The 27,834-nt window shown below is 40.9% G+C and overlaps 2 protein-coding genes across 5 annotated transcripts in view; both read left to right on the top strand.

Moving 5' to 3' along the window:
* The first annotated feature begins 2,177 nt into the window (after positions 1 to 2,177).
* On the top strand, positions 2,178 to 9,144 carry LOC122843483 (serine incorporator 1-like). Of its 2 annotated transcripts, none has more exons than XM_044138264.1 (10): positions 2,178 to 2,330; positions 3,800 to 3,961; positions 4,076 to 4,248; positions 5,330 to 5,409; positions 5,491 to 5,628; positions 5,713 to 5,882; positions 6,841 to 6,931; positions 7,017 to 7,176; positions 7,486 to 7,701; positions 7,773 to 9,144. In XM_044138264.1, exons 1-10 carry the CDS (start codon positions 2,292 to 2,294, stop codon positions 7,909 to 7,911), a joined length of 1,368 nt encoding a protein of 455 aa, XP_043994199.1. In that variant the 5' UTR covers positions 2,178 to 2,291; the 3' UTR covers positions 7,912 to 9,144. The 2 variants fall into 2 exon arrangements, with proteins under 2 accessions (XP_043994199.1, XP_043994200.1); XM_044138265.1 differs by lacking the exon at positions 2,178 to 2,330 and adding an exon at positions 2,805 to 2,876.
* A 2,181-nt stretch (positions 9,145 to 11,325) lies between these two features.
* Positions 11,326 to 27,834, top strand: part of hivep3a (HIVEP zinc finger 3a) — a 33,103-nt gene continuing 16,594 nt past the window's right edge. The window contains exon 1 of one of the 3 annotated variants that reach the window (XM_044138302.1): positions 11,326 to 11,404. The gene's annotated coding sequence lies outside the window, so the exon portion shown is untranslated. Of the gene's footprint in view, positions 11,405 to 21,149; positions 21,209 to 27,116; positions 27,281 to 27,834 lie in introns of those variants that run through there. The other 2 variants (XM_044138304.1, XM_044138303.1) reach the window with 2 other exon arrangements.

Below are 27,834 nucleotides of genomic sequence, written 5' to 3'. Positions count from 1 at the left end.
TACGTGCGCGAGACAGAAACACTCACCAATGAAGTGCGCTTCGCAGAAGGAAAAACAAAGCAGTCCGAAGTTGGAATTAGCCGACTGCCACCATTTCGGCGTGAGAGATAGAGGGAGGAGGCGATGAGAAAGTGCACAGTGTCAGCGAGTCCGTCCGGTACGGCACATCACCGCGGCTCAAAGCCTTCTCCGATGGGCCTGCGCGCGCTGAACGAGGCGGCGGAGACTGCCCGACTGACTGACTCTCGAGCGCTCAGCCGCGCGCTTAGCAACGAAGAAGGGCTTGAAGATAGCTGAGCGCGCTCAAAGCGCGGACACGAGGAGGAGGATTCTTCAAAATAAAAGCAAATGACAAAAATGAATTGTTCTGATGAGTGACAGAATATCATTATAAAGTTCTTTCAGTAACTCAAATAAAAAGAAGCTCGTTTAATATAAAAATTCTATACAAACATAACTATATATTACATAAATAATTATTTCTGTTCATTTTAATTATTATATTGTAGCTATATGGAAACAAATTTGATCTTTCCTTAAAAACTAAAATATAAAATTTTAACAAATCAGTAGTTTTAGTCTGAATAGCATGATCATGTTCTTAACAGTATATGCTAAATATTTAGTCGGGGTTTATGGCGGGGTTTTTGGTTGCAAAGTTCTCTGTGTGAGAACAGACATGGAAGGAACAGACGGTGGATGCGCATCATTTATCCTCTGTCTCCTGCACTTTTTCAACCGATGCAACTGTTTGATTCAATGCTATGTGGTAACAAGTTTTTCCGAGTCGTGTTTAAATGCACCATGAGCGAGCACGTGCAATACTGGGGAATTTTAGCTATAGACATATCAAGAAATTACAGAGCTAGTGTCACTGATACAAATACCGATATTATTGTTTTTTTAATGTCATTATCACTGGATAATTTGGTGATTCCACTTCAGTTACTTGATTATGATCATTATAAAATACAGATAAATGATTTTAGGCAAACCACACGTTTTTACTAAAACAATGGGGGGAAACTAGAGCAGAATAGAAATAACGTAATTCCTTTATTATAATACTATAGCTGTTTAGGATAGCTCAGTCTGTACCTGTATTCTGCATATAACCTAAACACGAATCCTATTGTTTCTTTCATAGTTAATTGCAAAGGGTTATTATATACAGTCAAATTCATATTTCAAATTTGAGGAATGTGTCTTTACATAACTGTACTCAATTCATTCTAATTTAATCCGGCCACTGGCCCGTACTCCAGAGGACCACAAGAAATTTCAAAGTAACAGTTGTGTGCTTAAATGTTATTTTTGTAATCAATTAAATCAAAGCACTTTTTATCCTAATGTAGCTAAATTAAATAACTACGAAATTCAATATTATTTAATTTCAAGAAGTACTTATCCAAATCAAAGACAGTTATTAATATTTCTGCGTTTGTTAATGGATTTAGTAATCCATGCTTCTACACCTCTTCCTTTGGGGATATACGATCTTGATATGACCCAAAATGAAAACGGGTTTGACACCCCGGCCCAAGAGACAGACAAGCCATACAGTTTCCAAATTCCAGCTTCTTCACCAAACCAGGTTTATTGCTTCTTTCAGGACGATAAGAGCTTCTTCAGTTAAAAATATATCTTTTAAAGGTCTTCACGCCACCTGCTGTTAGACCATGGGTGCTACTGTCTCTCATGATGTCGCCGCACATATCTTCTGTGGCTTAATGTAAACGTAAAGCCAACAGAGGCCTAACATGTAAAGGGCTCTAAAGTGATTTAGTTCTTACCTCAAGTGTACAAAATTAGTGGACAGCAGATTTCACGCCGTTACGTGCGAAATAGGCATGCCTAATTAGGACATGTTTATAAATATAATTTACATTGTTTTGAAATATGTGCACAAACCAATACTAATCGCGTTTTAACTGAGAATGAAATTTGTTGACAAGCTCCGTGAATAAAAGCGGAGTGGGACTAATGAGGTGATCACGAGTGGATTTCTGATGGAAGTAACGCCCAGAACAACCAACTCTTGAGCAGAGATTTGTATGAATTTAACCGAACACTACCGGGAAATGAACGAGTAACAAAATAAAACCAGCAGTGATCCGTAACAATACAGTTTCAGCGCAGTCAGACGGTTCACGCGCCTTTATTTTGAAAGAAACCGACAGATATATGTCTCCTATTTTACAGCAACTTGACGTCGCCGTTTTTCTTTGAGTTTCTTCCTGAACTTTTTTAGCTGTTTCAGTTGTAAACCGAACGGAGAAATAAACCATAATATGGGAGCTTGTTTGGCTGTTGGTTCTCTTGCCAGCTGCGTGAGTACCAACTCTGTTTCCTTTGAAGAATATAAGGAATTGTTCTCTGGTTATTACTGATCAATTAGCAAAGTTTCTTGCGCGTTTCGACCAGACACGCCTGTCTGGATAGCAACACGGCTTCACGTGAAACTACGCCACAAAAAGAAAAAATATATATTTAGCGTACGACATTTTAATTATTGTTTTTTTGTTGTTGTTTTTGTTTTGTTTTTTTAGCACAATTGCTCTAAACAAGTGGCTACGTAGTTCAACCTGTGTTTAAATTTCTGTCTTTAAGCTGTATGATTTATCAACTCTCGTTACGTTTACTAAAGCAAAATTATGTTAACGTATAATTTTTTAATATTTGACTCGTAGTTCAGTTTTCGAACAGTGGCCCTCTGTGGTGGACCTTATAGCTTTATTGACTGTCAACAGAACACACAGGCACTTTTTAGAAACGGCGAGTTAAACGGTTGGAGCGTCATTTCCGTGTTTTGTTTGGCACACGACGTCACTGTTTCTGTTTGTACCAAACAGGAATGGACGAAATTTCTATCGATGGTAAAGTTTCTTCTGTGACTCAACATTGTGGTCAAATGTAAAAAGCCTTCTTTGCCTGTACACGTGTTCTACCCAGAACTCTTCGTGTGGGAGTTTTAGCGTCACCTGGCTCAAGTTATGTAGAAAAAACTCCTCCTTTTAATGACCTTTTGTTATTCAAATATTAATCTGTTAAAAACTAAAAATAGTGTATTGATGCTGAATCCAGCAGAAAGGGCTGAGCTTTTCACATGTGGATGTTAGAAGTATTTTTTCAGCTACAGATCCATCTTTTGCTACAAATGACCAAGGTTTCACTAACTTTATTGAATTTTTTTTTCAAAGTGTTTGTTTGATTTGACAGTGCAGTGTGATTGAGAGCACCAGCAGCTAAAAATGGGGAAAAAAAACGTCTCAACTCTTATCCCCACTATCCCCCCTACCGCACTTTTAAGTGTGATAGCTGATGGTTGTCAGCTGCTCTGGTCACCCCTTAAAATCCTTTTAAGATCACAAGATATAAACGGCATTATAATCACAATCAATTATTATTATTATTATTATTATTATTATTATTATTATTATTATTATTATTATTATTATTATTATTATTATTATTATCATTTAAATCTACTAGTGTGAGGGAATGCACGCTGATGGTGTACAGAGGATGGATGATCTCAGCCAATGCGTTTGTCTCAGTGTATTTCTCGTGACTCATGCTGGACCTCCCTTGTGATCCCATTTGCAGTGCTCTGCTGAGGAGGATGGATTGTATTTGTCCTAATCTGATTAAAACTTGTGGAGTAGCTGTTTGGTTCTGGTCTCCTTTAGATTCCAGGAGCAAACATTTTTGCTCCCCACATGTCTGACCAACACATGCATCCCACCCTACACACTCTTCTACCTCCAGTCCTAATATCCCCGCTCCATTCCTCCTCCAGGCATCCTGCTTGTGTGGCTCGGCCTCCTGCCTCTTGTCGTCATGCTGCCCTTCCACATACAACTCCACCATCACCCGGCTGGCCTTCTCCTTCCTGCTGCTGCTGGGAACTCTGGTGGCCGGCATTTTGATTCTTCCGGGCATGGAGGAACATCTGAGCAAGGTACTTGACAGGAAATAAAATCTGATTGGACATCAGGCATGTGTTACAGTAGATGAAGACAAGCAGCATTGTTAACCCGCCCTGTGTTTTTGTGGGCGTGCTGTGACACCCCAGATTCCAGGTTTCTGTAGTGGCTCTATCATCTCGGGTGTGAACTGTGACATCTTCGTGGGCTACAAGTCTGTGTACCGCATGTGCTTCGCCATGGCCTGCTTCTTCTTCCTGTTCTCCATCATCATGATCCGAGTGCGCAGCAGCAAGGACCCCCGAGCCAGCATCCAAAACGGGTTGGTAGAGCAGAGAGGCGCCACACTGACATCTGATGGTCAAATGTGTGCATTGCAGATTATTTTGTATACTGGCTTTTTTCCCCCATTGTCACCTTTCTAAAGATAATGCTCTAATTCATTTTTTACCAAAAGTGATCTTTTTTCCAAAATTGTCTTCTGAAAAAAAAAAATGTGCATACTTTTTATTTTTTTTCTTTTGCTAAAATCACTTTTGGTAAAAAAAAAATGAGTTAGGCCATTGTTTTAGAAAGGTGATGACATTTTGTTTTGTTGCAGCATCAAACTGGAGGCACAAAAAATAAAGGATGAACCATTATTTTTTGTGCCTCCATATTCTGAAAGTATCATCTTAATCTTGTTTTGTGCTTCTCCACAACTTGACCCTTGACCTGTTTGCCGTCTCCAGGAAGCTGTTTGTTCTCTGATATTTTCTTCGAAACGTCTGAAGCTGAGACGAAATTACACACAGCAGATATTAGATTAGAGATTTGGGAAGGCTTTATTCCATCAGGTTTTATTTAAAGGTGTCAGTAAAAGCTGCTGAGTACAAATGTTTGCTGAACTTCGGACCAGTTCTCAGTAAATAAAGTTGAAGAGGAAATAAAAAATGTATGTGCTGTAGAAAAAGACAGATGTAAGTAGTTGGAGCAGATGAAATGTGAGAATGTGTCTAATCAAGACTGTAACCAAGTCTGTCGAAATAATCATCAATTATTTGTGGGATAAATTGAACTGAGCTTCCATTCTGATGATTAATATTTATTTGAAGGTCAGTTTTGTTGATCCAGACATTATAAACCATTTTATTCATGGTTTATGTGTGTTTTTTTATTTTGTATATTTAAAATGTCTTCTAGTTCCAGTGTGGAGGGTTCTCAACATTGTTAAATTGCTCTCAAACACTTCATCAGTGTTTGAGGAGGTGAACTTGTTATTATGTCTTTATCATATACTGTACTAGTCTCAAAATGACAATATTTATTGTTTATCGCAATCATTTTTGATTGTGTTAAGCATATTTTATCCAGCAAAAGGTGTTATTGTGACAGGACTAACGGTGGCCTTTTGCCCTTTCTAGGTTCTGGTTCTTCAAGTTTCTGGCCTTGGTCGGTCTGACTGTGGGAGCGTTCTACATTCCCGATGGCACCTTTAACACCGGTATGTTGCCTGTTGTATACAGCAAACAAGCACCTGCGTGAGCTCACAAGTGTCACTTAGCTGCCTCCTCTGTGTTGTCAGTGTGGTACTACTTCGGCGTGGTGGGCTCCTTCGTCTTCATCATCATCCAGCTCATCCTGCTGGTCGACTTTGCTCATTCCTGGAACCAGTCGTGGCTGGAGAAGGCAGAGAACGGAAACACAAAGTGCTGGTTTGCAGGTAGAAAGCTCTCCCGTGTCGACGTGTTGTAGGGCCAGCCAGCGGAGCCGCTCTCTGACTCCACGACTGTCGTTCCTTCTCCAGCCCTGCTGTCGTTCACCTCCGTTTTTTACGCCCTGGCCTTTACCGCCGTCGTCCTCTTCTATGTGTTTTACACCCAACCTTCCGACTGCACCGAGCACAAGGTCTTCATCAGCCTCAACCTCCTCTTCTGCATCGCCGTGTCCATCGTGGCCATTCTGCCCAAAGTTCAGGTAACGTTGCACTGCAAAAACACTGAATCTGATCAGGTTTTTTTCTTTTGTCTAGTTTCTAGAGCGAGTTTCTTGGTACACTTGAAATGAGACAAAACTAATTTACAAGTAAGTTTTGCGCAAAATGTAAAGGCTTGTTTTAAGCCAGTAATTTCTTAATATTGATTAAAAACAAGAACTCATTCCATTGGATAGACAGGTTTGTAGCACAGTTAGAATTTAAAGTACAAATAACACGCTAATTGTAATTTTTGTAGAGCATTCTCTCTATGCAGGTGGATTTTTTTGTTTGCGTTTTTGTGAGCTGTTATTCAACAATTAGCAAACATTACAGAGTAGCAAACAGAGGTATTAATCTATAGCAAATATTAAGCAAAAAGAGCAAACAAAGATAATATCCAAAACAAAAGAGAACAAAGGCGTGTGAAAGAAAGAAAAAAAAATTTAATGGAGACATTTAAGTCACAGAACAAATGGAATTGTTTAACATATGTGGGTTAGGATAATCCTTTCTTATCTTGTTCTTGTTCTTTCTTTTTTCTTTTGTATTGGTTGTTTTGACTTTTGTCAGAGTATCAAAACTGTGAAGCATGTTGTCTTGAACTTGGATGAAAGGAAACATCTGCTGGACCAAATGGCAACTCAAGTATCACGCAGTGTTTCTATGTAGTATTGGATTGGCAATCCAGAATATGTGGACGCAGATATTAGGTGTCTTTTCTGTGGATTTAAGAAGCCATAGGAAGTGGAACTTTTAGGTGGCACTAATACACCTTTACGTATGTAAGCTGCCTTTAAAGTTCAAGTAGTGTGGATGACTGGGGAAAATTGCAAAATATATGAATGATGATTGAATTTGTGTTAGTAGTTGCGATCACAACTTTTTAAGGAGACTGGTTGGGGCGTCTCCAATGGGTTAGACCCTGCTAAAGCTCCTCTCTGCTTCATTTGCTCACAGGAGGCTCAGCCCACCTCAGGCCTGCTTCAGGCTTCCATCATCTCCCTTTACACCATGTACCTCACCTGGTCAGCCATGACCAACAACCCCAGTAAGTCCCAGCAGACGTCATCCTGCTTCGTGTCACAAGTAGAGTAAAAACAGTCAATAATCTTTACGCATTCTCCTCACCCTAGACAAGCAATGTAACCCCAGCCTGTTGAATTTGGTCCAGTCCAAGCCTACTGTATCACCTGTGGGTCCCTCTCCCACACCTCCTCCAGGCAACGTGCAGTGGTGGGACGCGCAGAGCATTGTGGGACTCCTCATCTTCTTGTTCTGCACACTCTATGCCAGGTACTCTGTTGTTATTGTCTTTGTTTCTTGTAATTCTGGTGTTTGTGGTTTACAGATAATGAACACTCTAAATTTAGTATCTTTGAAAACTAGAATACTGTGAAAAATATTATTTATAAAATCTGTGGTCACACCCTAACTGGCTAATTAACTCCAAACACCTGCAAGGGTTTTGTGAGCCGTTAATGGTTTTGTGAGTGCGCTCTCATTCTGGGCGAGTCGGCTGCAGAGTCTCAGACGTTTCCAGGGCTCCTCGCCCTACGCTGCACTGTGTTGCTGTTGGTCAGGCTGCCTTCTCTCTCCCCGCAGCATCCGCTCCTCCAACAACTCCCAGGTGAACAAGCTGATGCAGACGGAGGAGAGCCAGGGTCTGACTGCTGACCAGGACGTCTCAGCCGGGGAGGACGGAGTCCACCGAGCCGTGGACAACGAAGAGGAAGGAGTCACCTACAGCTACTCCTTCTTCCACTTCAGCCTCTTCCTGGCCTCTCTCTACATCATGATGACCCTCACCAACTGGTACCAGTAAGTATCCCACCCCCCACCCAGACTCCTGAACTCCCCGTTGCTGAGCTGACTGTCCTGTCAATCCCCAGACCCGGAACCGACAGCAAGACCATGCAGACGGCCATGCCCGCTGTGTGGGTGAAGATCAGCTCCAGCTGGATTGGGTTGGCCCTCTACTTGTGGACCCTGGTGGGCCCTGTGGTGCTTCCTGACCGAGACTTCAGCTAGAAGTCTCGGCGCGCTGCACATATGGCTGCGTTTCCTCCTAGCTGTCCAGTCCAGTGATAATATACTGACGTTACTGTGTGTGTGTGTAGTTATGGGATGTTGAATAGAGAAGTTTGAGCTTTAATCATATTCCAGTTTTCTGTTCAGGTCCTTCCCTGTTAGACATAGTTACTGAGAGGATTGCATGCTGAAGAAATCAGGACAAATCCCTTTAGTTCACTGGGGTCCAGACTTTGTTTTTGCCCTGTGGGCCAAAACTGGCGTTTCACAAAATTTGTCACATTAAAAATGCAAAAATGATTTAGTGATTTTTAGCTTTACCTACTGAACAAAACATTTGTATCAAGTCTATGCATTACTATAAATATTAAACATAAACTGTCACCTTATTAAAAGATAAACCATTTTCAAATTTCAAGTCAGCTGTTTTATGTTATGTTGGTCAAATTTGTATCATTTTTGACTTGTGGTCAGGGGCCAAATAAAATAATTTAAAGGGCCACAAATGGGCCCCTGGGACACACTTTGGACACCTGCTCTAATTAGTGTGATTTGATAAATAATTATGTTTCTAAACATGTCTGCTGGGTTTGTTGAACCCAGTCACAACAGAAGTACCTTGTTGTTGGTTTCTGCCTTTGTATTGTTCAATTACTATGTAACATCAGAGTGAAGATCAGATGTTGTCCTCCAGGTGACGCTGTTGTCCTTTTGATTTAATGTGCTGGCTTACTTATGTTTCCTCATCTTTCTGTTTCTAACCCTGGTTTCTCACAAAGCCACCATGTCAGGCTGGTCGGGATTCCTAGAAGTCCTGCTGCACTTTCTTCATTGATCACATGATTCTCCTGGTGAAACACTGATAAACAACGTGCAATCACAACATTAGCTTTAGCTGCTTCCTCAAGCATATTTCCTCCAGGTTGGGTTATGCTGCAGGTGAAACCTAATATCTTTCAACGTCTCATCCAGAGGGACAATCTTTGACTTGTGTTTCTTGCTTTAAATAGATTTCTGAACTAAACAACCAAATTTAAGCTCTGCACACAAGGCGTTTTTTTGTTTTTTTTAAATTAAATCTGCCAAAGAAATTTTCTTAGAACAGTTTAGTAAAAATATTAGTACATGTATTAACACAAATGAATATCAGGTTGTATAATTCCCACTGGTTAAATCTGAGACTGGTTTACTGTCTGTCTTTTTACGGCTTTTATTAAACTATTTTCAAACAAACGCCTCAGCTGTCCCCTTGCTTTCAATCTTCGTTGCTTGAATCAAACTGGCTCGTTTTATTTTCAACAGCCTATTTGTTTCCTGTAAACACATGGGCTTGCTGTAAATTATAGGAATTTTCAGAGCCTAAGTATTCATTCCCTTGGACTTTTTACTTTATTTGTACAAATCAATCATAATCAAAAAAATTTCACAAAACTGATTTCTAAAAATTTATTGCAAATGCAAATATATAATTGTATACTCCCTCTAAAGAGGACAAGTTTACTGAAAATATGATCTTTATATATATATATATATATATATATATATATATAAAGATCATATTTTCAGTAAACATATATTTGTTAAAACTGTCACAATATCGACAACAGAACGTGAGACATAATTTGTGAAAAAAATCCAGCTCTTCCACCTCCTCTCTGTGGTCCTACTGCTATCTGCAGAAATACACCACATCCAGTCAGAAACAACCAATTAGAAGCAGTAGGAGGGTCTTACTGCTGTCAGTCAAGCTTGTGTACATGGTACTCAATGTGCTAACGGCAGTAAAACTGCTTCTCTGTAAGCTTTGGTTATGCTAACTAGCTTTAGCATGGGTTATGGTGTCAGACTGCCCAAGGCAGCTGCATCTACTATCCAGATGCTTCCCACAATTGGTGAACGGAATAACAGCCAAAGGTGCTTCTACTAAACACTGACTGCAATGGGGTGAATATTAATGCAATTATGTGTATAATATTACATATGAAAGGCCTGTACCTGTATAGTGCTTTATCTTCTTCAGCCCATCGGCCTTTTTTCGTACACAGTGACAATATTTTGTTCTCTTCCCACCGAGCCCAGTGACAAGTTTAAAAATGAGCCCCACACAGCAGTCTAATGAATACCACTGGGGCCAGCTATTTTAAAGAAGTGCATCCCCCACTTGGCTGCTGCAGCGTGTATTTTCTCCACCTGGGTTGCCTGGCGCTCGGAGTCCTCCAGGACGCCGGGCGGGTGCGGTCGACAGATGATCCTCCTGGGAAAGAGATGAATATATGAAATCACAAAACGGCAGAGGAGAGTCTCCCCCAGCGGAGCCTGATTCTATAACTGGCTTATGCAACTGATCAGAGCCTCATCTGGCTTACGTAACAACATGAGGTTGGCCTGCTGCTCACAGCTGGGCTGGGGGGCTTCCAGTCTTATTGGACTCCACAGCAAAGTGGGACAGTGTGGGGGGGGAGGAGGAGGTGGGGAGGGGAACGTATAAATGTTGCAATGATTCCCAGTGCATCCTCTATAGTGCCTGATAGTGAGGTAAGGCCTTCTGGAGGAGATATGGTGGAGTCTTCAGTTACCCTCACAGAGGAGCACAGGTAAACACTGAGCTAAGCTCCCAGGACGAAGTTTGGAACTGAAGTAGACCGCTGGCAGGTACACAAGCACATATATGGTGGAATAAAGAGTGGCTACACAGGGTTGGGAATCAGAATTGGTCTACATAATTATCCATAATTTATTGTTAATGTAATTATTATTAAAGTTAAAGTTTCTCTACTTAAATCATGGGCTCCAGTATCTCTGGAATCATAAGCCAAACTTGTCAGTCCCTAGTGAAGGAATGAATTCAAAACCACCGGAGAGGAGAAATCACTTTAAACAGATCGGAGGATTACAGCCAATGGAAAGTGTAAACCACGTCGAGGCCTTAGTCCTCGACGCGGCCGTTGCAGGTTCGATGCCCGGCCTGGCGACCTTTGCCGCATGTCTTCCCCCTTCTCTCCACTTTCCTGTCACTTAACTATCAAATAAAGGCCACTAGAGCCAATAAAACCTTTTTTTTAAAAAACAAACAAACAAACAAAAAAAAAAAAAAAAGAAAAGAAAAAAAAGAAGATAAGCCCTGGAATGTTTGATATACATTTAACAAGACCTTTGGCAAAATTGCTGCATCAGCTTTCAAAGACTTTCTGTCCTGGTGATACCTGCAGCAGTGAAGCAAGGAAGAATCAACAGTGCTTTACAGTATGAAAAGTTAAATTACAGTAAACACAGAGGTTTTTTGTTTTGGCTTTGAAGACTTTGAATATATAACAAAAATAGACGTTTGCTTAGTTTTTAAGTCCTTAAAACGTCAATAAGATTTGCCTTCGGGGTTTTACTTTGAAATTCCTTTGGACCACTTCCGGCCTTGTCCCAGTTCACATCGCGCGGCTTGACGGATCCTGAGAAGCCGTGGAATCACCGCAGAGAAGTGAACTTCAGCATCCAGCAGGTAAGCCACATTAGGCTGTACACTGAGGGGTCAGCCGGCCATGGCTTCAAACGCTCCATCTACTGCGGCTCCTACATAACTGAAATATTATATACGCTATATTTTGATAGCTGAGCATGGCTTCCATCATCTTGTTTCAAACGGGGGGAAAATAAAAGGCAGCTAAGTGGTTGTTGCAGGAGGAGGCTGACAGGAACGGTTGGGAGCTTCTCTGTTTTCTTTGCTTTTAACCGCGTTGTTTTAACCCGAACTGGACCCGAACTGGACCGTTAACCCCCAGAAAACTGATTTCATTCATTGTCTGTTGAGGCTGAGGAGAAGGAGGCGGCGGCGAGCTGCGGCAAGTCGAGCACAAACAGACCGGAAGTTGGAGTTGTGGGGCTTCAAAACAAACGCTTTTGTATTTTTTATTTTATTTTATTTACATTGAATGAATAAGGCACGCACAGCGTTAAGTCTTGGCTTTAGACATTCTTTTACTTAAAAAGCTCCTGGGAAGGTGACGGAAACACGAACACGGTAGCAGGCTTTCGTCATTCATGGAGTCTTATTTTGAAAGCTGCTTTTCTTTGGCTTGTAAATTCTTCTGACTTGATGGTGAAATGGCTCAGCGCAGTTCAGGCGGTGGTAACATTCTCATTTTATTTAGATCGCAATCAAATACGCTGCTGGCGTGTTGAAAACGCGTATTTTAAGGATTTTGAAAACAACAAAGGTAGCTGTAGTCATAAAAAAAAAATCTAAAAAATGTGGTTGTAGGACAGGTGTGTCATCGGTCACGGCTGCGGTTATTGGCCGCTGGTAGTCCGCCTTACACGACGTTGCTGTTGGCGACAGAAGCTCTCTGCGCATCGCCTGGAGCAAGCAAGCCTCCATTCAAAAAATAAAAATAAAATAAAATAAAAATCTGCAAAGCTCCTATTTAATAAAACGGCTCCAAGTGCGCATGCCCGAGGAGAGCATGCTCGGAGATGCGTTCATACCCTATTTTTATACATTTGTTTTTCTACTCTTTTCTGTTGCTCTTGTGTTTGGAGGTGACGTCCCTAACGGTTCGCAGACTAACATATCTGAGATTTGCTGGAGAAAAATAAAATCGAACCCAGCGCTTTCGTTGTACCTTCCCACTGCTGCTCCCCCGGTTCTGCACATCAGGAATCCAACATGACATCATGCATGAGAAACAGTCCCGCTCTGGGATAAAATCGCCGATAACATTACATAATAACTGCTCAGCTTAAAATGCTGCACTGATTTGGATATTAGTGTGAGGAGCAAGTGGATAAGCCTTCATTGGGTCTGATTATTTTGGCAACATCATATGGGATTCCATTAGTGCCAGAAATATGTCTATTTAAGATGTTTATGTAATGTAACACGTTAATGTCCATTTGAACGGCTGATATCTCTGTATAAGTAAAGTGCATATGATATGTTAAGTGATATCTTATGCATACCTTTCATAGCTTTACAACTGGAAACAGTTTGTTTTGTTTAAAAACATGTCTGATTAATTCAAAATGCCAAACACCATGGGAGATTTATTTATGTAACAATAGTGTATAAGAAATATTCCAGGCAATATGGTGAACACTGGGAAGAAATAAAAGTATTAGCTTTACTTTATATATGTCATATGAAAAAGAGACAAAACTGAGAAAAAAAATAGTTATAATTTGTGACAAACTTTATTGAACTACTTAATATAATTACAAGCACAAGTTTTGATACACAAGTTTGTTCAACTAAGAATATAGGAAAAGGAAAAAAAAAGTTTTATAAATATGTATTAGGTTTGGGACTTTTTTTTTTTTTAACATACAAACGTCCCGAGCCAGAACCTCTGTTGCAGGTTTCTGTTGCACCCGTAAATCAAACGGACAAGTCTGCAATCGGAGCAGAATGACAAAGCTGTTTCTCTTAGCCCACTGGGGTCTAATTTTTCTTAAAAAAAAAAAACAAAACAACAATGCTAAAATGAGTTAGCCTATCAGCAAATCTCTTCAAACCAAAAATAGCATCTCACTGCTAAACATGTAGCAGCAGGACAGAGGTCCCTATCACTGTCAGCTTCCATAGTCCACATTTCTAAGGATGGATTTTTTTCAACAGAGGTACATAACTGATCAGGAGTTCCTGATACACTTGAAAACCGAGTGGCTATAAAAGTATTTTTGCACCCGTCTACATTTGCATATCTCTTTTTTTACCTATGCACTTCGACATGTTACATTACATAAAGGCTCTACACACTTCTTACATAAACACTTAAATGTATTTTTGGCACTAATGGAATCCTATAATGTTGAAGGCATTTTATTTGTATTCTAAGGGATATAAAATGTAGTGGTACAAGGGTGGTGCAAGAACATAATTTAGTGGGCAGGTAAATCCTTGTGCTGCTGGATTAGAGGGCAGCTGAGGACACCTGGGTACTAAAACGGATGGAGAGAAAAAAAGAAACATTTTTAATCACAAGCAGATATACTGAAAGTAGGGGGGGAAGCCAGCAGAAAGAGGTCAGTGATGTCAGTGTCTGTCTTAAAGTGGTATACACTACAGATGGTCCAGATGTAAACAGAGGAGCCATGCATGCACTGCTCAAGCTCACAGGTGATAACTGAAATAAAATGTCTTTTTTATACCATTAAAATATTTATGACTGTTTTATTATGTACATATATATATATATATATATATATTCATATATATATATATATATATATATATATATATATATATATATATTTTTTTTTTTTTTCGTCAATCTCAAGCTGTGATAGCAGCTGTATATATATATGGAACACTGAGCTACTAGCTGTTTAGCACTTAGTGTGGACTGGGGATGTCGAAGTAACCATTCCTCCCTCAGTCTTTGCATATAGCCCCTCCGATCGGGGCTACTTGAGTAGTAGCATTCCAACAGATCCAAGTTTTCATCTCTTGCCCATTTCCGCTTCGTTGTCCGCCTCGTTGTTCCAGTAGCCCATTTATCATCAAGGTGCTCTGGTTCCCCAGCACCTGACGCAGACCTTGTTTGGCCGGGCGACGTCTGAGCCGGCATGTTTCCTTGCTTCTTTGTGTTTTATAACAATAACAATAGCTAAAGCGATATAACAATCGCTTTAGCTATTGTTATTGTTTCATCGCCCAGCCCAATAAGCATGTATCCTCTGCTGTTCCCGCTTTATGACGCTTAATCAGTGTTCAGAGTAGTGTAGTTCAGTGTAGGTTGTGCAAGGAGGCCCCTGAGACAGTCCAACACATAACAGCAGGGTGCAAGATACTGGCAGGGAAAGAATACATGGAACGACACAACCAAGTGGCAGGCATAGTGTACAGAAACATCTGTGCAGAATATGGACTGGAACCCCCAAGATCAAAGTGGGAAACACCCCCGAAGGTAGTGGAGAATGACCGAGCTAAGATCCTGTGGGACTTCCAGATCCAGACAGACAAAATGGTGAGGGCGAACCAACCAGACATAGTCGTGGTGGATAAACAACAGAGGAAAGCCGTTGTGGTGGATGTGGCAATACCAAGTGACTGCAACATCAGGAAAAAGGAGCATGAAAAACTAGAGAAATACCAGGGCCTAAGGGAGGAACTGGAGAGGGCCTGGAAGGTGAAGACCACAGTGGTGCCTGTGGTCATCGGGACCCTCGGGGCAGTCACCCCCAAACTGGAACAGTGGCTACAACAGATCCCAGGAACAACATCAGACATCTCAGTCCAGAAATGTGCAGTCCTAGGCACAGCCAAGATACTGCGCAGAACCCTCAAGCTCCCAGGCCTCTGGTAGAGGACCCGAGCTAAGAGGAAGAAGAATCACCACCCGCGGTGGGTGAGAAGGGAAATTTATATATATATATATATATCAGGTTATTATTATTGGCATTAGTAGTAGTATTAATGTACATTTGTGCAACATTTTTTTGTAATTTGAAAAGGGGGAAACCCTGTCACATCAGTTAGTGTTGATAATTATTGATTAGACTTTTGTTTTGGCGGACGTCCGCTTTGCGGAGGACGTGGGGACATTCTACGATTGAAGAACATCCCACCATGTTGGGGACAACATGGTGGGATCGCTTTAGCTATTGTTATTGTTTCATCGCCCAGCCCAATAAGCATGTATCCTCTGCTGTTCCCGCTTTATAACGCTTAATCAGTGTTCAGAATTCCTCTCATCAAGCTTGATGTTTTAGTGACGTACAATGACCATATTGTTACGCTCAATCAGATGGCAGTTGTTTCATGCCTGAGTGTTTCTTGACATAGGACATGAGTGAGGACTGAAAAACCCCCAGTCTGAGCACCGGCCTCACCCAGCTCCACACACACACACACACAGTGGTGGGATGGTAAACATTTCTGCTGCCTGCAGAGTCTCTGAGTGTGTCTTGAAACCTGCTGAATTATGAAATGCTACTGCCTGAGTTTTTCCAGTGGGTCCATCAAAGGTCCCTTTGAGCTGAGCTGAGCCGAGCGCAGCAGAGCCGGAGAGGACTACATTGATATTCAGGGGCGTCTGTCTTATGGAGTAACCATACTCCACTGGGAGTCTCGTCCAGGCCTGGCATGATAACAAATTTTGTTAGACGATAAATCGTCCCGAAAATGATTGCGATAAATGATAATATTAGTATTCTGAGACCGTTTTCAACTAATGGAATAATAGAAGTATGTCTGCTAAAGACAAATAAGTATGATGTCATTTCTGAAGAACATTTAACACAGGAACTGGAAAACATTTTAAACAGTCAATACAAACAAAACCGATGTTTGTCTTTTTTTTTTAATGAGATATCACTTTTGGTCCGATTAAAAAAAAACTGGGCCGAGATTAACAATCGATATTTATTTCCTACTTGTTGCCGTTTGTTTCTGGAGGCCACGGCGCGGTGGAATATTGTAGCAGGTTTTAAAACCTCGGTGTACTCTGATGCCTCGGCTGCAGGTGAACACATCAAATCTACTTCCAGAAACAATGAAAAAGACGCTCGGTGCTGCGGAGGAGACTGCTGAGCTGGCGTTTGGCTTATGAGAGAGGAATAAATCTACTTGTGATATACTCTGGGGTAAAACAAATCCCTTGTCGTGGATCACACATTTATCATTTAAGAATGCAGGATTAAAGACGTAGCGTAAACAAGGATCTCCAGGGCAAACACAGCTGTGTGGGTATGTGTGTGTGTGTGTGTGTGTAGCTGGAGAGTGGAGGTGACCCTGGTCTTCCCCCGGCTGCTGACACACCAGCTCTCCAGTCTGCAAACAGATTCCCTCCTCGCCAGCAGCCAGCCCTGCCCAACAAACCCACTCCCTTTATTGTTAGCAAAAGGACATTTCTTCGCCGGTGATTTTTGGAAGCTTAGTGGAAAGAAAGTTTGCACCTGTGCACTGTGCGCCCGCCGATGTTGTGTCTACAGGGACGGCGTGTGTGTTGAGGGAAGCATGGGAACGGGAGCATGTGTCGCTCCGCTGGCTGAGCAGCGTCCTCTGCTAGGAGGAGGAGGAGGAAGAGGATGCCATCAGTGACCCCGGAGGCGAGCGTATGGACTCAGCTTGGGTTGCTCCGCGAGGTGGAAGGGGCCTCTGCTTTGCGGGGCCCCTGCAGAGAGAGCAGCCTGTTGGGCAGAAGGTCCATCAGCTGCAGCACTCATTGACAAATCACCTCGTGAACTCACCAAGAGAAGCCACGACACGAAGCCGCATGCATGCCTGGAGTCAGACGGCCGTTCTGCAAACATCACAGCTTTCATTCAGGAACGCGGCTAACGATTATTTTACTAATCGATTATTCTGACGATGAAAACATTATTCTGACGATCAATCAATCTAATCAGATTTTTAAAAATGGGATATTGTGCTGATTTTTAAAAAAAATTTATTTAGCCACTTAGGTTTTTTCATACAATCTTAGAAATACATAAAAATATATAGATACTATTTTTTTAGTAGAAAATTAACATTTTATTGCCCTACATGCAGTAACAGCATTCCCTTACTGATCGCTTGATCATTTGTAACAAAGGAGGCATCTGCAGCGAAAAAAACATTTCTAACAGCAACATGTGAGAAGCTCAGGCCTTTCTGTTGGACTGAACATCAATACACTGAAGGACTGATCTGCTGATCATTTTATGGATTAACTGATTAATAATTGGATTACAAAAACTGTTTAATACGATCTTTTTAAACCGAATTTCAACCAGGTAATGCTAAAACTTTGCCACATGAGAAGCTCTTGGTAGAACATGTTTAGAGACAAAAAGTCTTATTTTATTTCTTTATATTTTGTGTAGTTTTGGCTTAATTACCTCTTTCAGCAAATGGCCTTTTCTGAATCTGTGTACTGTTACGATTAATCCCAGTCATCGTTTACTGTCCTCTGGGCCACTTTCACACACATCCTTTCACACAGTAACATTTGAACTGTTACAGATTTCCAAGTGTGTTGGATTTGATGAACTCTGATTAAAAAACAAAAGTTTGGAAAAGAAGGTGTTGGACTGGCCCAGAGGAAGTCCAGACCACACGAGGGATTTAGAAAGATGTGCAGCATCGGATTTCTGCAAAAATCTCTCTCTTGTTTGATCCAGGCGAGTCGAGCCAGATAAAAACTGACTTTGGACTCCCCGGCTTCACAGGCAGGCAGAACAGGACAGAACTGTAGCTGCTTTTTTTTTTTTTTTTGTTGCAATTATCTTGAGTTTGTTGGGCGTCATCTCCATGTTTACCCCACCGTCCTTAAAGCTTGGGAGGATTCCAGAGCGCAGGAAGCAGACTGCAGGATTTAGTGTTATGTAACAGCAGTTGTGGGTTTGTGTGGACCGGCCCCTCTGTGGGTCTGTGGTCCGTGATCTCTGTGCGATAGAGACTGCGGCGCTGGTAGCCTGATTTCCCACGGAGCTGCTGCTGACTCAGCTGCAGCAGCTCCTACAGGTGAACCACGGTATCTCTGCCAGCCTTGTCCCAATTACTGCTCTGCATCATAAGTGGATGTCAAAACATTCGCTCTGTGTAGAGTTACAGCAGCGAGATGTGTTTGTGTGTGTGGATGTATGGATTCCTGAACAGCCAGGCGTCTCTGGCAGGCTGCTGCGTCCCTGTCTGTTGATTCTCTGTTGGTGAAATAGGAGAACATATGTTCCCTCTCTCTCTCTCTCTCTCTCTTGTTCTCTCTCTTTCTCTGTCTGCATTACATCACCTTGAAATTAAAGTAAGCTGGTTTTCCTTTTCAGTCAAGCTCAAGAAATACAAGATACTTTTGTGTTTATGTGAGTTTGTTTAGATAGAAAAAAAAAAGTAGTAATAGGTTTCTGGTCATAAACAGAAACATATTTTTCAAGTTTTGAGATTAATGTCGGACATTTTGGAATTTTTCTTTTGAAAATTTTCAGTTTTTTTTTCAAGAAAAGTTCAGAGATTTCTTTGGCAGAAATGTGCTCCTCCTAACACTAACCCTCCTCTTTTGTAAATTTGTTTGTACAGAGTATAAACTCGGTGTGTTACGCTGTAAATAAATCTGCTTCTTAATGAAGTGGGGGCAAAGAAAGGTCAACTTTTTCTTTCTTTTGAAAAAAATACCAGCAGCCTGTGATGCACTCTTTTTTTTTGTAATCTGCAATCTGCTTAAGCCAAGCACCCAGCGCAGCTAGATGCATGAGGCCCAACTGTATTAGTATTGATCTATATGAGTTATATCACATCATGCAGACCCACTGCCGGCTGTGAGCAGCCTGGCTTTGCGTGTGGTTTTTATCAGCTATTCACTAGTTTTCCATTAGCCCTCTAATTTAGGTTTCTCTGTTTGTCTTTTAATACAGGAGCAGTTTTTCTCACTGGCTGTGGAAACAACATATTTATTATCTGCAAGGTTTAGTAGAAAAGAACAATTTGTCATTCAATGATTTATTCCTTTGACCTGAAAACAGTGCAATCAGGACACTTTCAAAAATACAGAACTTTTCAGCATTTTGAAACCAGATCGAAGACTTGAAACCAGGAAGGTCAAGGTCAGATTTCAAAACTCAGATCAAAGTTTCTGAGAAAACGTAACTCCTGGTTTCTATTGTTGGCCTGCAGGCATGAGGTCACACAGTTTGTTGAACTAGACCAGTGGGTCTAGGACAAATTTAAAGTTTGACATTTTTTAATGGATATCGGTAGAGAACCCAAGTCACAGATGAAATTTGTAAAGGTTGTGAGATTATTAGAACTTGCTAACAGCTAGCCGCACTGAAGTTGGGATGTGATTCAGGGCTCCTGGTCTGTTGTAAACTGAAATAATTTCTCTTTTTTTAGTTTATTTAGAATCCTCTGGGTTTGACCCAATAAGAAGTCCAACGTACCTGGAATGGTCAGGTACACAGATACAGTTCAGTGTAGAATTACACTGAATAATTCTACCCTGATCAAAGTTCCTTTAAAACACAAAAGTGGCATTTTGCGCGTTTCTTTGCATCAAATTAGAAAAACACAAAGGCGTCTATACAGAGTGGCCAATATTCCACATTGATTCCATGTTCTTTACAACACAATTGGTGCTTTTGTCAAACATTTTCACTGTGAAAAGGTTCGTTTTGTTAAATATGGTGCTGAAATCTCATTTTCTTGTGAACCTAGCTTCGTGTGTCAGTTAGCTGGATGCTAAAGACTGAATTGTTACACTAAAAAAATCCAACAGTAACAATTAAAAGAAGATTTTAGGAAAACAAAGAAACAGTGAAACGATATTTTGCTGTAGAGTTTCAACTTCATGGCACTTGTTCATGTTCACCGTCTCCCTCTCTCAAACGATGCACAATAAATCAATACAAGACTGTGTACAGGAGGAAGGCTGCTCGAATTACACTGTTGCCAACAGAGTGTTCTCTCTAGCACCTTTTTTTTTTTACCCCAACAAAGCACTAAGCAAACTAACCAGCAACTTTTTTTAACAAGCCACAGCCACTGTGTGCTGCAGTTCAGTGGGGGCTAATTAGCATGATGCAACAGCTGACTGGAGAACAGTATGGCCAGCGATTGATGACTTCAGTCAGACAGAGACGTCTATTCCTTTAAATTTTATTGATGTCCGTAAGTTTGTTGCAAAGGTGTCCATAATTCTTCAAACTGCAATGTAGTTTATTGAAATGTTATGTGTCAATGAATATAATGTAGGGCATAATTGTGAAGTGGAATAAAATTTATGTGCAGCTTGCAAAGTATTCCTCAAAGAAACTTAATAGCAATTCCAGCAGCTCTGTAAAAGGTCGTCAGGGTTTATTCAATCAACATTTTTTGTGCCTTTCATCATGTTACAATGTTATTCCTGCATCAAAATCATACCTGAAGTGATGCCTTGATTCTTTCATGCATGTCTGAGAAATTTCTTAATCTCCATGGAAACCATTCAAAACTCCTGGGTGGACCTAGCCCCGCCTTCAAGACGCAGCTCCTCCTCAGAGCTAAAAAAAAAAAGTGGATCAATGCATTCCTAATTAAAGTTACTTTTAACCCAGAAGAAGCTTGACATAATTGAATAATTAAAGTGTGTCTTGTCAGAACAGTATCCACACTGACATCAGCTGCAGCACTTTTTCACCTCCTTCAAAATCTGTGATTGATCAACAATTGCCTAAGTTTACATTCTTGGACTGAAATGCTGAAAAATACCCAAACTTTATTTTGAATCCCTCAAACAGACATTAATGAGATTAATGTTAAGATATTTTCTAATCTACTGATTCTCATTTCTCAGAAAAATCTATGCAGTGAGAGGAAGCCAAGGGTTCAGCAGCACAGATTGTCATCATGGAGGTAATAATTGCAGGGTTTCCCTGGTAACCCCGGGGGGCCACCAGGCTTTACCCTCCTGCCCACCAGGCTAAGCATTGTTTGTTGATTTCATGTTTTCCTTTTTTTTTTTTATTCTGCCTTTTTTAAGACTTTATAGTTTATGTTTAGGTACAGTAAATAATGTCTTCTGATAACGCTTATTGATATTTTGAAACTTTTACCCTTTTTTAAAAAAAAATTAAGTAAACCCAGTGCCCAGCGCCCCCATCACTGGGTTTAGCAGATTTTCTGGGGGAAACCCTGAACTGCATGCTCAGTTTTAGTCAGAGGTTAAACAGAAACCCACTCTCTCAAAAAGCACAAACACTGACCTGAATTAGATATGGAGTCAAATTTAGCAATCTGCTGATCATTTTTTTAAATAATTTTTGATTTTTTTTCTCTAATTGTGAACAAAGCCCTCATTCTTTATCCTTCCTTATAGTTTACCGCAACTGTAAATGCAGTTTCACACTTCTTTTTAAATGAACATGGTACTGATTCTCCGTGAGTATTAAGATAACGCAATTATCTGTAACACTCAGGAGGTCAATAGTCCAGTGAGCTGGTACAGCACATGGCCAGCTCTGCTGCTCTGTAATTTAAGACCACAAAGTATTGACAGTTTTATCTGCGTGTTGCCGTCCAAAGAACTGCAGCAACAGTATCTGGCCCGGGATTCAGCAGCTGAGGAGCTGCATTAAAGTTACAGCTGTGGTAGAGCACAGAATTATTTCAACTGTTTACTGTGCATGTGAGCTGCTTCATTAATTAAATAAGAAAACGTCAGAATCAATAAATCCCAAATTTAAAAAGCATCAGGTAAAACAAAGAAACTTTAAAGATGCAGTATGAAACTTTTTAAAAATATATATGTATTTTGCATATTTTGTAACTCTGTCACTTTTCTGTGACAGTGTGATATGAGACAAATAATCTGTGGAAAAAAAACCTGATCTCCTTCAGCTCCTCCCTGCGCTTGAAGAAACGCAGCGCTCCAGGTCTGAAACAACCAGTGAGAGGCAGGAGGAGGGGCTAAACGCTGTCAGTCATTCTCAAGTACAAGCTGCTAAATGTGCTAATGGTGCAGAAACGACTCACCATTACAAGAAAACATTTACCAGTTTCCATCTGTGGCCATGCTAACCAGCCTCAGCATTGATGGCAGGCTCTGCAAGCTGCAGCGTAGCAGAGAGCAAGGATAGGACGGGTAGGGTGTGAGCAGCGCCACATGAAATTGTGATTGGCATTGCTAAGACTCTGGAGGATGTTGAGGATGGAGGATTCGGGGAGAGGAGGAATCGAAGAAATGTTCTGTGAGGTTCCAAACTGCAGTTCACGCTAATTGACAACCCTTTTAAAACAGTGAATGCTCTAAATATCTAAAAATAAAAGCTTGTAATGTAATTTAGTTGAGCTATATAATGAATGTTTTATGCAAAATGTATTTCAACACTTGTTTTTACATAGACACAGTCTATGTCACATTAAAATCATGGATCGTTTTGACTACACCAACTACTTTTTGGATTAATATTTCTCACTTTTAGTGCCAAAATGATGTCATGGATGCATTCACTAGCAAGTGTAAAAAGCTAGCGGCAGACAACATGGCTTCTATAATGGGACACCTTATAGAAGTACAAACATAGAATTGAGTTACAGAATCTAAACCAGCAGTGTCCACCATAGCGGTGTTCTGTTAAACATCTGTCAACACAGAACTCATTTGCAAAGGTTTCTGTAGTCTAGGTAACTATTTATCTCTGTGGACTGTTTAAATGGAGGTAGCATAGCCTGCTCTGCTTTGGTCACACTGCTGTTTTCTGTGGCCATCAAGGCAGGTTAGGGTTGAGACGTGCATCTGTTCTGTTATGGCTTGTGGCTGTGCCATGAAGGGTGGGGGTCTTTGGTCAATCTGTGGCTTGGTGTCTGCAGGAAGGCAACAGGACCTTGTGGTTGTGGTTCTACTGCTCGATTTATTGGTTGGGTACACCTTCGCACACACAAACTGTAGTAAAAGGCACACTCCTGCTTTGTAGATCCAGACAGTTTTATTTATTGCTGGGAAGTCTTGACCAGAAAAAGACTTTCTTCATCCTTGGTTTTTATGTTGAGCTCAATCTAAACAGTTTGAACAGCAACATTTGACTTCAGACATGCCGTGGCTGATTCTAAATAGTGAGCACTAATGCATTTCAGAGGTTGTTAAGCAGCACACACCAACAGTTTGTTGTCAGTGGCGTTTAATGGCCTTTTAAATGGATAGAATTATGTTTTTTTTTACAGGTACACTTTTGTTACTTAATCAGTATAATTAAGTATTTGTTGTACAAATGCTGTCCATTTTTAACATGTTAATTTTGATTAAGTAGCTCCACAGATTTGAACAGATTAATGATTTTTATTTGAATTTTCCTTTTTACTATGCCAAAGCCCCAATCTGGAACTTTTGTTTTGTGTTTCTGGAACGCCTGTAAATCTGACGCACAAGCAACAACAATAGACAAAGCCGCTTCTCTTGGCCAAAAAGAAATTAATTTTTGCTTCCAAAATGAATCTGATTGGATGTTGGCAAAGACTATTGTTGTTGTCTAGTTGTGCTAAAAGGTGTTCGCTTATGAGCAAAGCTACAGCCTAATAGCTTCTCAATGGTAAACATGTTGTGGCAGCATGCTAACTAATGTCAGCACCCACAGTCCACATTTATGAAGCAATATTTGTCTCCCATGAATAAGGTTCTTGAAGCACTTAAAAAGTGAATGGGTATGACAGCACTTAGCACCAATCTGAAGGTTGAATAACAATAACAGATCAGAAACAATAAATATTGTACTTTAGCTTGAATATCTGTTGACTCAATTTGTCAGCAAAAGGCTTTTTAATTAAAAATATTGCTTATTTTGTCTATGTGGCTTTCGATTAAAATCTTCTTGAGATTAATTCATTACAAACCATGCAATTAACTTGATCAAAAATTTCAATGAAGTCCCACCACCTGTGTGTCAAACATGACTCAAAAGAAATTTGACTTTGCAGTTTGATGCCTTGAAATTGATAACTGTTGCTGCTGCTAGTCTGGAGGAGCTGCGTGGCGGAGGCGTGGGGTGCTCTGTGAGACGGAAGCTTGGCTAGAGACCACAGCTCTGAGGAGGAGGCTTGTGGAAGTAGGCGGCCTGTTCGTGGTTCAGGATTTGTGGATCAACCTATTGACAGATTTTTTTCATGGAACAACTCCAAATTAAAAATGTGTGAAATTTTTCTTACTGCATATGTAAAATATCAGAAACAAAAAGCAGCTTGGGTAGCTGAAATACCTCTGGGCAATGGTATTGGTTGGCATTTGCTTGCTTTCCCGTGGATGTGTTGGCTCTCTCCAGGTATTCCAGTTTCCTTCCACAGTCCAAAAACATGACTGCCAGTTTATTCAGTCTCACTAAATTATGCTTTGTTTTGAGTACGTGGACATCTGTCTAGGATGAACCTGTCTCTTGCACAATGGCCACCATCCTACAAAGCTAAGAATAAAATTGTTGTAGAAACTTGTTATCTAGCAGGATGTTCACACTGTGACAAGGCCAAGCAGATAAGCCACAGCTGCACAGTCTGAGCATCGTCCATGGAAAAGTCCAACACTGTCAGCTCTGTCGCTTCGAAGAAGGCAGACATGTAGATTTAAAACCAACGTTGGTTTTTGTGTCATAGTCAAATAATACGAGAATAAACAAACCAAAATATTGAAGGTCGCAATCACTTTTATTTTCAGCAGATCCAAACCTCAGTAAACATTTGTCAAAAATGGCGTGGCAAGTGTTTAGTATATCTTGTTGTGAACTTAAAATAGACAAAATGTCTTTCTGCAGTGGGACTTAAATCCTCAGGATTTAAGCTAATGTTCCATTTCCTGGAAACAGCCAAGAACATTCAAGGTGTTCATTGAACTCTGCTAGTCCCAACTGCCTGCAATGCTTCATGGGAACCACAAGGCGGTGGAAATGTTCTTGTAGTGTAAAAGAGACCTAGAAGCACACAAAGAAACGATTATTTAAATATGTCAGTTCATTAATTATATGTATTGATTTTATTTTAAAAACTACATATAATTATTTAATAATTTGATACATTATTCTATGTTCCTGTGACCAGGGCTAGGATGTTTTTATGGAGAACGTGATGGACGGATGTCAGGCATATTGACACAGAGACTCAACTAAAACATGAAGGTCAGGGGGCCTGAGGACCAGGGTTGGGGGCCACTAACTTAGACCACCACCAATTGATGTCGTCACTGGTGACATCAGAGATAGTGTCAGAGAAAATTACAGTCTGACGTCGTTTTGGCAAAGTTACACAGTGACTGTTAAAAAGTTTTCAATTTCTATTCAGTTTATTTCCATAGCGCCAATTCACAACAAATGTCATATTAAAGCACTTTACAAAAAAAATATTTAAATTGAATCATATCTATTGATTCTAGTTACCAAATTGTACAGTACACTTAATTTTGTTATTCAAAATAGTTTAAACTGTTTCTATCAGAGGAAGCCCAGCAGATTGCATCACGTCAGTAGGTGTGTTCCCATTGACCATACACTCACACAATTCAACATTTCAAAAATTGATTTGCTTAATGGAAGCAGGCCAACTTTGAAAATCTTTGCTAAATAGTTTTGGCGCTAGGATGAGGCGTTTACTTTGCAAACCTGGAATGGAAACACGATTTTCACATCACATGAGTCACATGATCAACAACAGGATGTCGCCACTGGATCAAACCATGAAGACAGGAAGTAGTTGAAGGATGATGGCGCAGCAGGATTTTTAATAACTTATTGCGTAAACAGTTATTAACGTATGATTTTAATTGTGTTTCTTATTTAGTGGAAACACCACAATTCTGACATTGTTTTCTTTTTTTTTTAGCCATTAGCATGATATTGACGTAGTTTTGGGCACATTTGTAATAGCAATGCAGCATTAACTCCTCCTGGACGAGTACATAGTGACACTAGACAACGGCTTGCATTGTGTTATTGATTTTATAGTAATCCCTCATACTGTGGAGTAGAGAGGAGGAAAATCTCCCCTTTAAAGGAGCCTCCAGCAGAACCAGAACCTGGCTCAGAACGAACAAACATCTGCCACGACCGGGTAATATCAGAAGACGGCAAAGGCACAAATAAAACAGATGAAATTATGTAGAATTATTTTTGATCTTTGTGAATGTAAAACGTTTTACAGCAGGAACTTTTTGTACCAAATGACTGAATATAAAGATTTCACTTAGAACCCAGAGCTTTGGCCATAACCCTGACCATCTCGCCAATCAGATTCACAAGAACTTGTTGCCTGCTAAAGGAAGGACACATCTGGTCTTCCTCCGCTCCCCTCTTTCTCCTTTAACAGCTAGCCAGATTAGCTCACTCCTTGCCTTTATGTGATCCTTAACTGGTGCCCTCTCGATGCCCCACATGTGTGCATGAACATTAAGTCATTTAGAGTAGCATATTGAAGCGATGATGTCAGGTTTGCCTGAACTCTTCTTGGCCCGATCTTGGCAGGAACACTGTAGACATTCTCCATTTTTCAATTCTTGCATGTCCACAACCTTTCCAGGGTTTTTCTGAGAGCAAAGCACAACCGTCGATGTAAAGACGACCTGAATGGGAACGGTGTGTTTCTTAAGTCTCTTCCTCATCTTGCATCAAATGTGCGTCCCTGCCAGCTGTGCAGACCAAGATGCCTGCCAAAAGAAACACGAGCTTACGTCAACTTCCAAATACGGAGCTGCTGCTTAACTTTGACCCCAAAGAGAGGGAGACGAGGCGTGTGTGTGTGTGTGTGTGTGTGTGTGGGGGGGGGTTACATAGCGTCCCCTCCTCCTCATTCATACGCGTAACATATTCAGCTACCTGTTTGTCAGTGCAGCACACGTAGAGTGGAGACTCGCGTACCTCTCGTCACCGTCACTCTCATTCATCCTTTTCCTGCCTCTCCTTCCTCCTCTCTGCTTCCCGTCATTCACAAGCCGAGGACATCCCCACCTGCATCCAGGTAAATCAGCCCTCACGCTCATTCCTTTTTTTTTTTTTTTGTCATCCACGTTCATTCTGACCATTTGAAGTGTGTGACGTGACTGCGTGAGTTTGCTCCATTCATGCCTTTGTTGCTGCAAGCGGGCACTGCATCGGCGGAGAAAAAAAAAAACAAGGATAATTGTGCCGTCGTACTCTGGGAGACTCGGAGGGGAGCTGAACATTTTGTGCCGATTTTATAGGTGTGCAGACGGTGCATCTTCTGTAAGGAGCGTGTGTGTGTGTGTTTTGTAAGGAGCATGTGTGTGTGCGTGTGTGTGTGTCTCTGTGTCTGAATGGAGCAGGCAGAGGATGATGCATGCAGTGTGCAGTGTGTGGGATGTGTGTGTATTACAGCCTGCAGCTCGCACTGGGAGTGAATGAGCTGCCTGTGTTGTGTAGCCAGTCTTCTCGCGTGGACCTGTGGGATCAGTCCTTAACTCTACGTACTCACACACACACACACGCACAAAGGGGAAGGTGGTGTACAATACAGTTGAGAGGACCCTGGAAAGGTGCTGATGAACTCCTCAG

The sequence above is a fragment of the Gambusia affinis genome, linkage group LG14 (genome assembly GCF_019740435.1).
Source record: "Gambusia affinis linkage group LG14, SWU_Gaff_1.0, whole genome shotgun sequence".
In the NCBI taxonomy this organism is placed as follows: Eukaryota; Metazoa; Chordata; class Actinopteri; order Cyprinodontiformes; family Poeciliidae; genus Gambusia; species Gambusia affinis.
The sequence above is the reverse complement of the archived record's forward strand: the minus strand, read 5'-3'. Positions and strand labels throughout refer to the sequence as shown.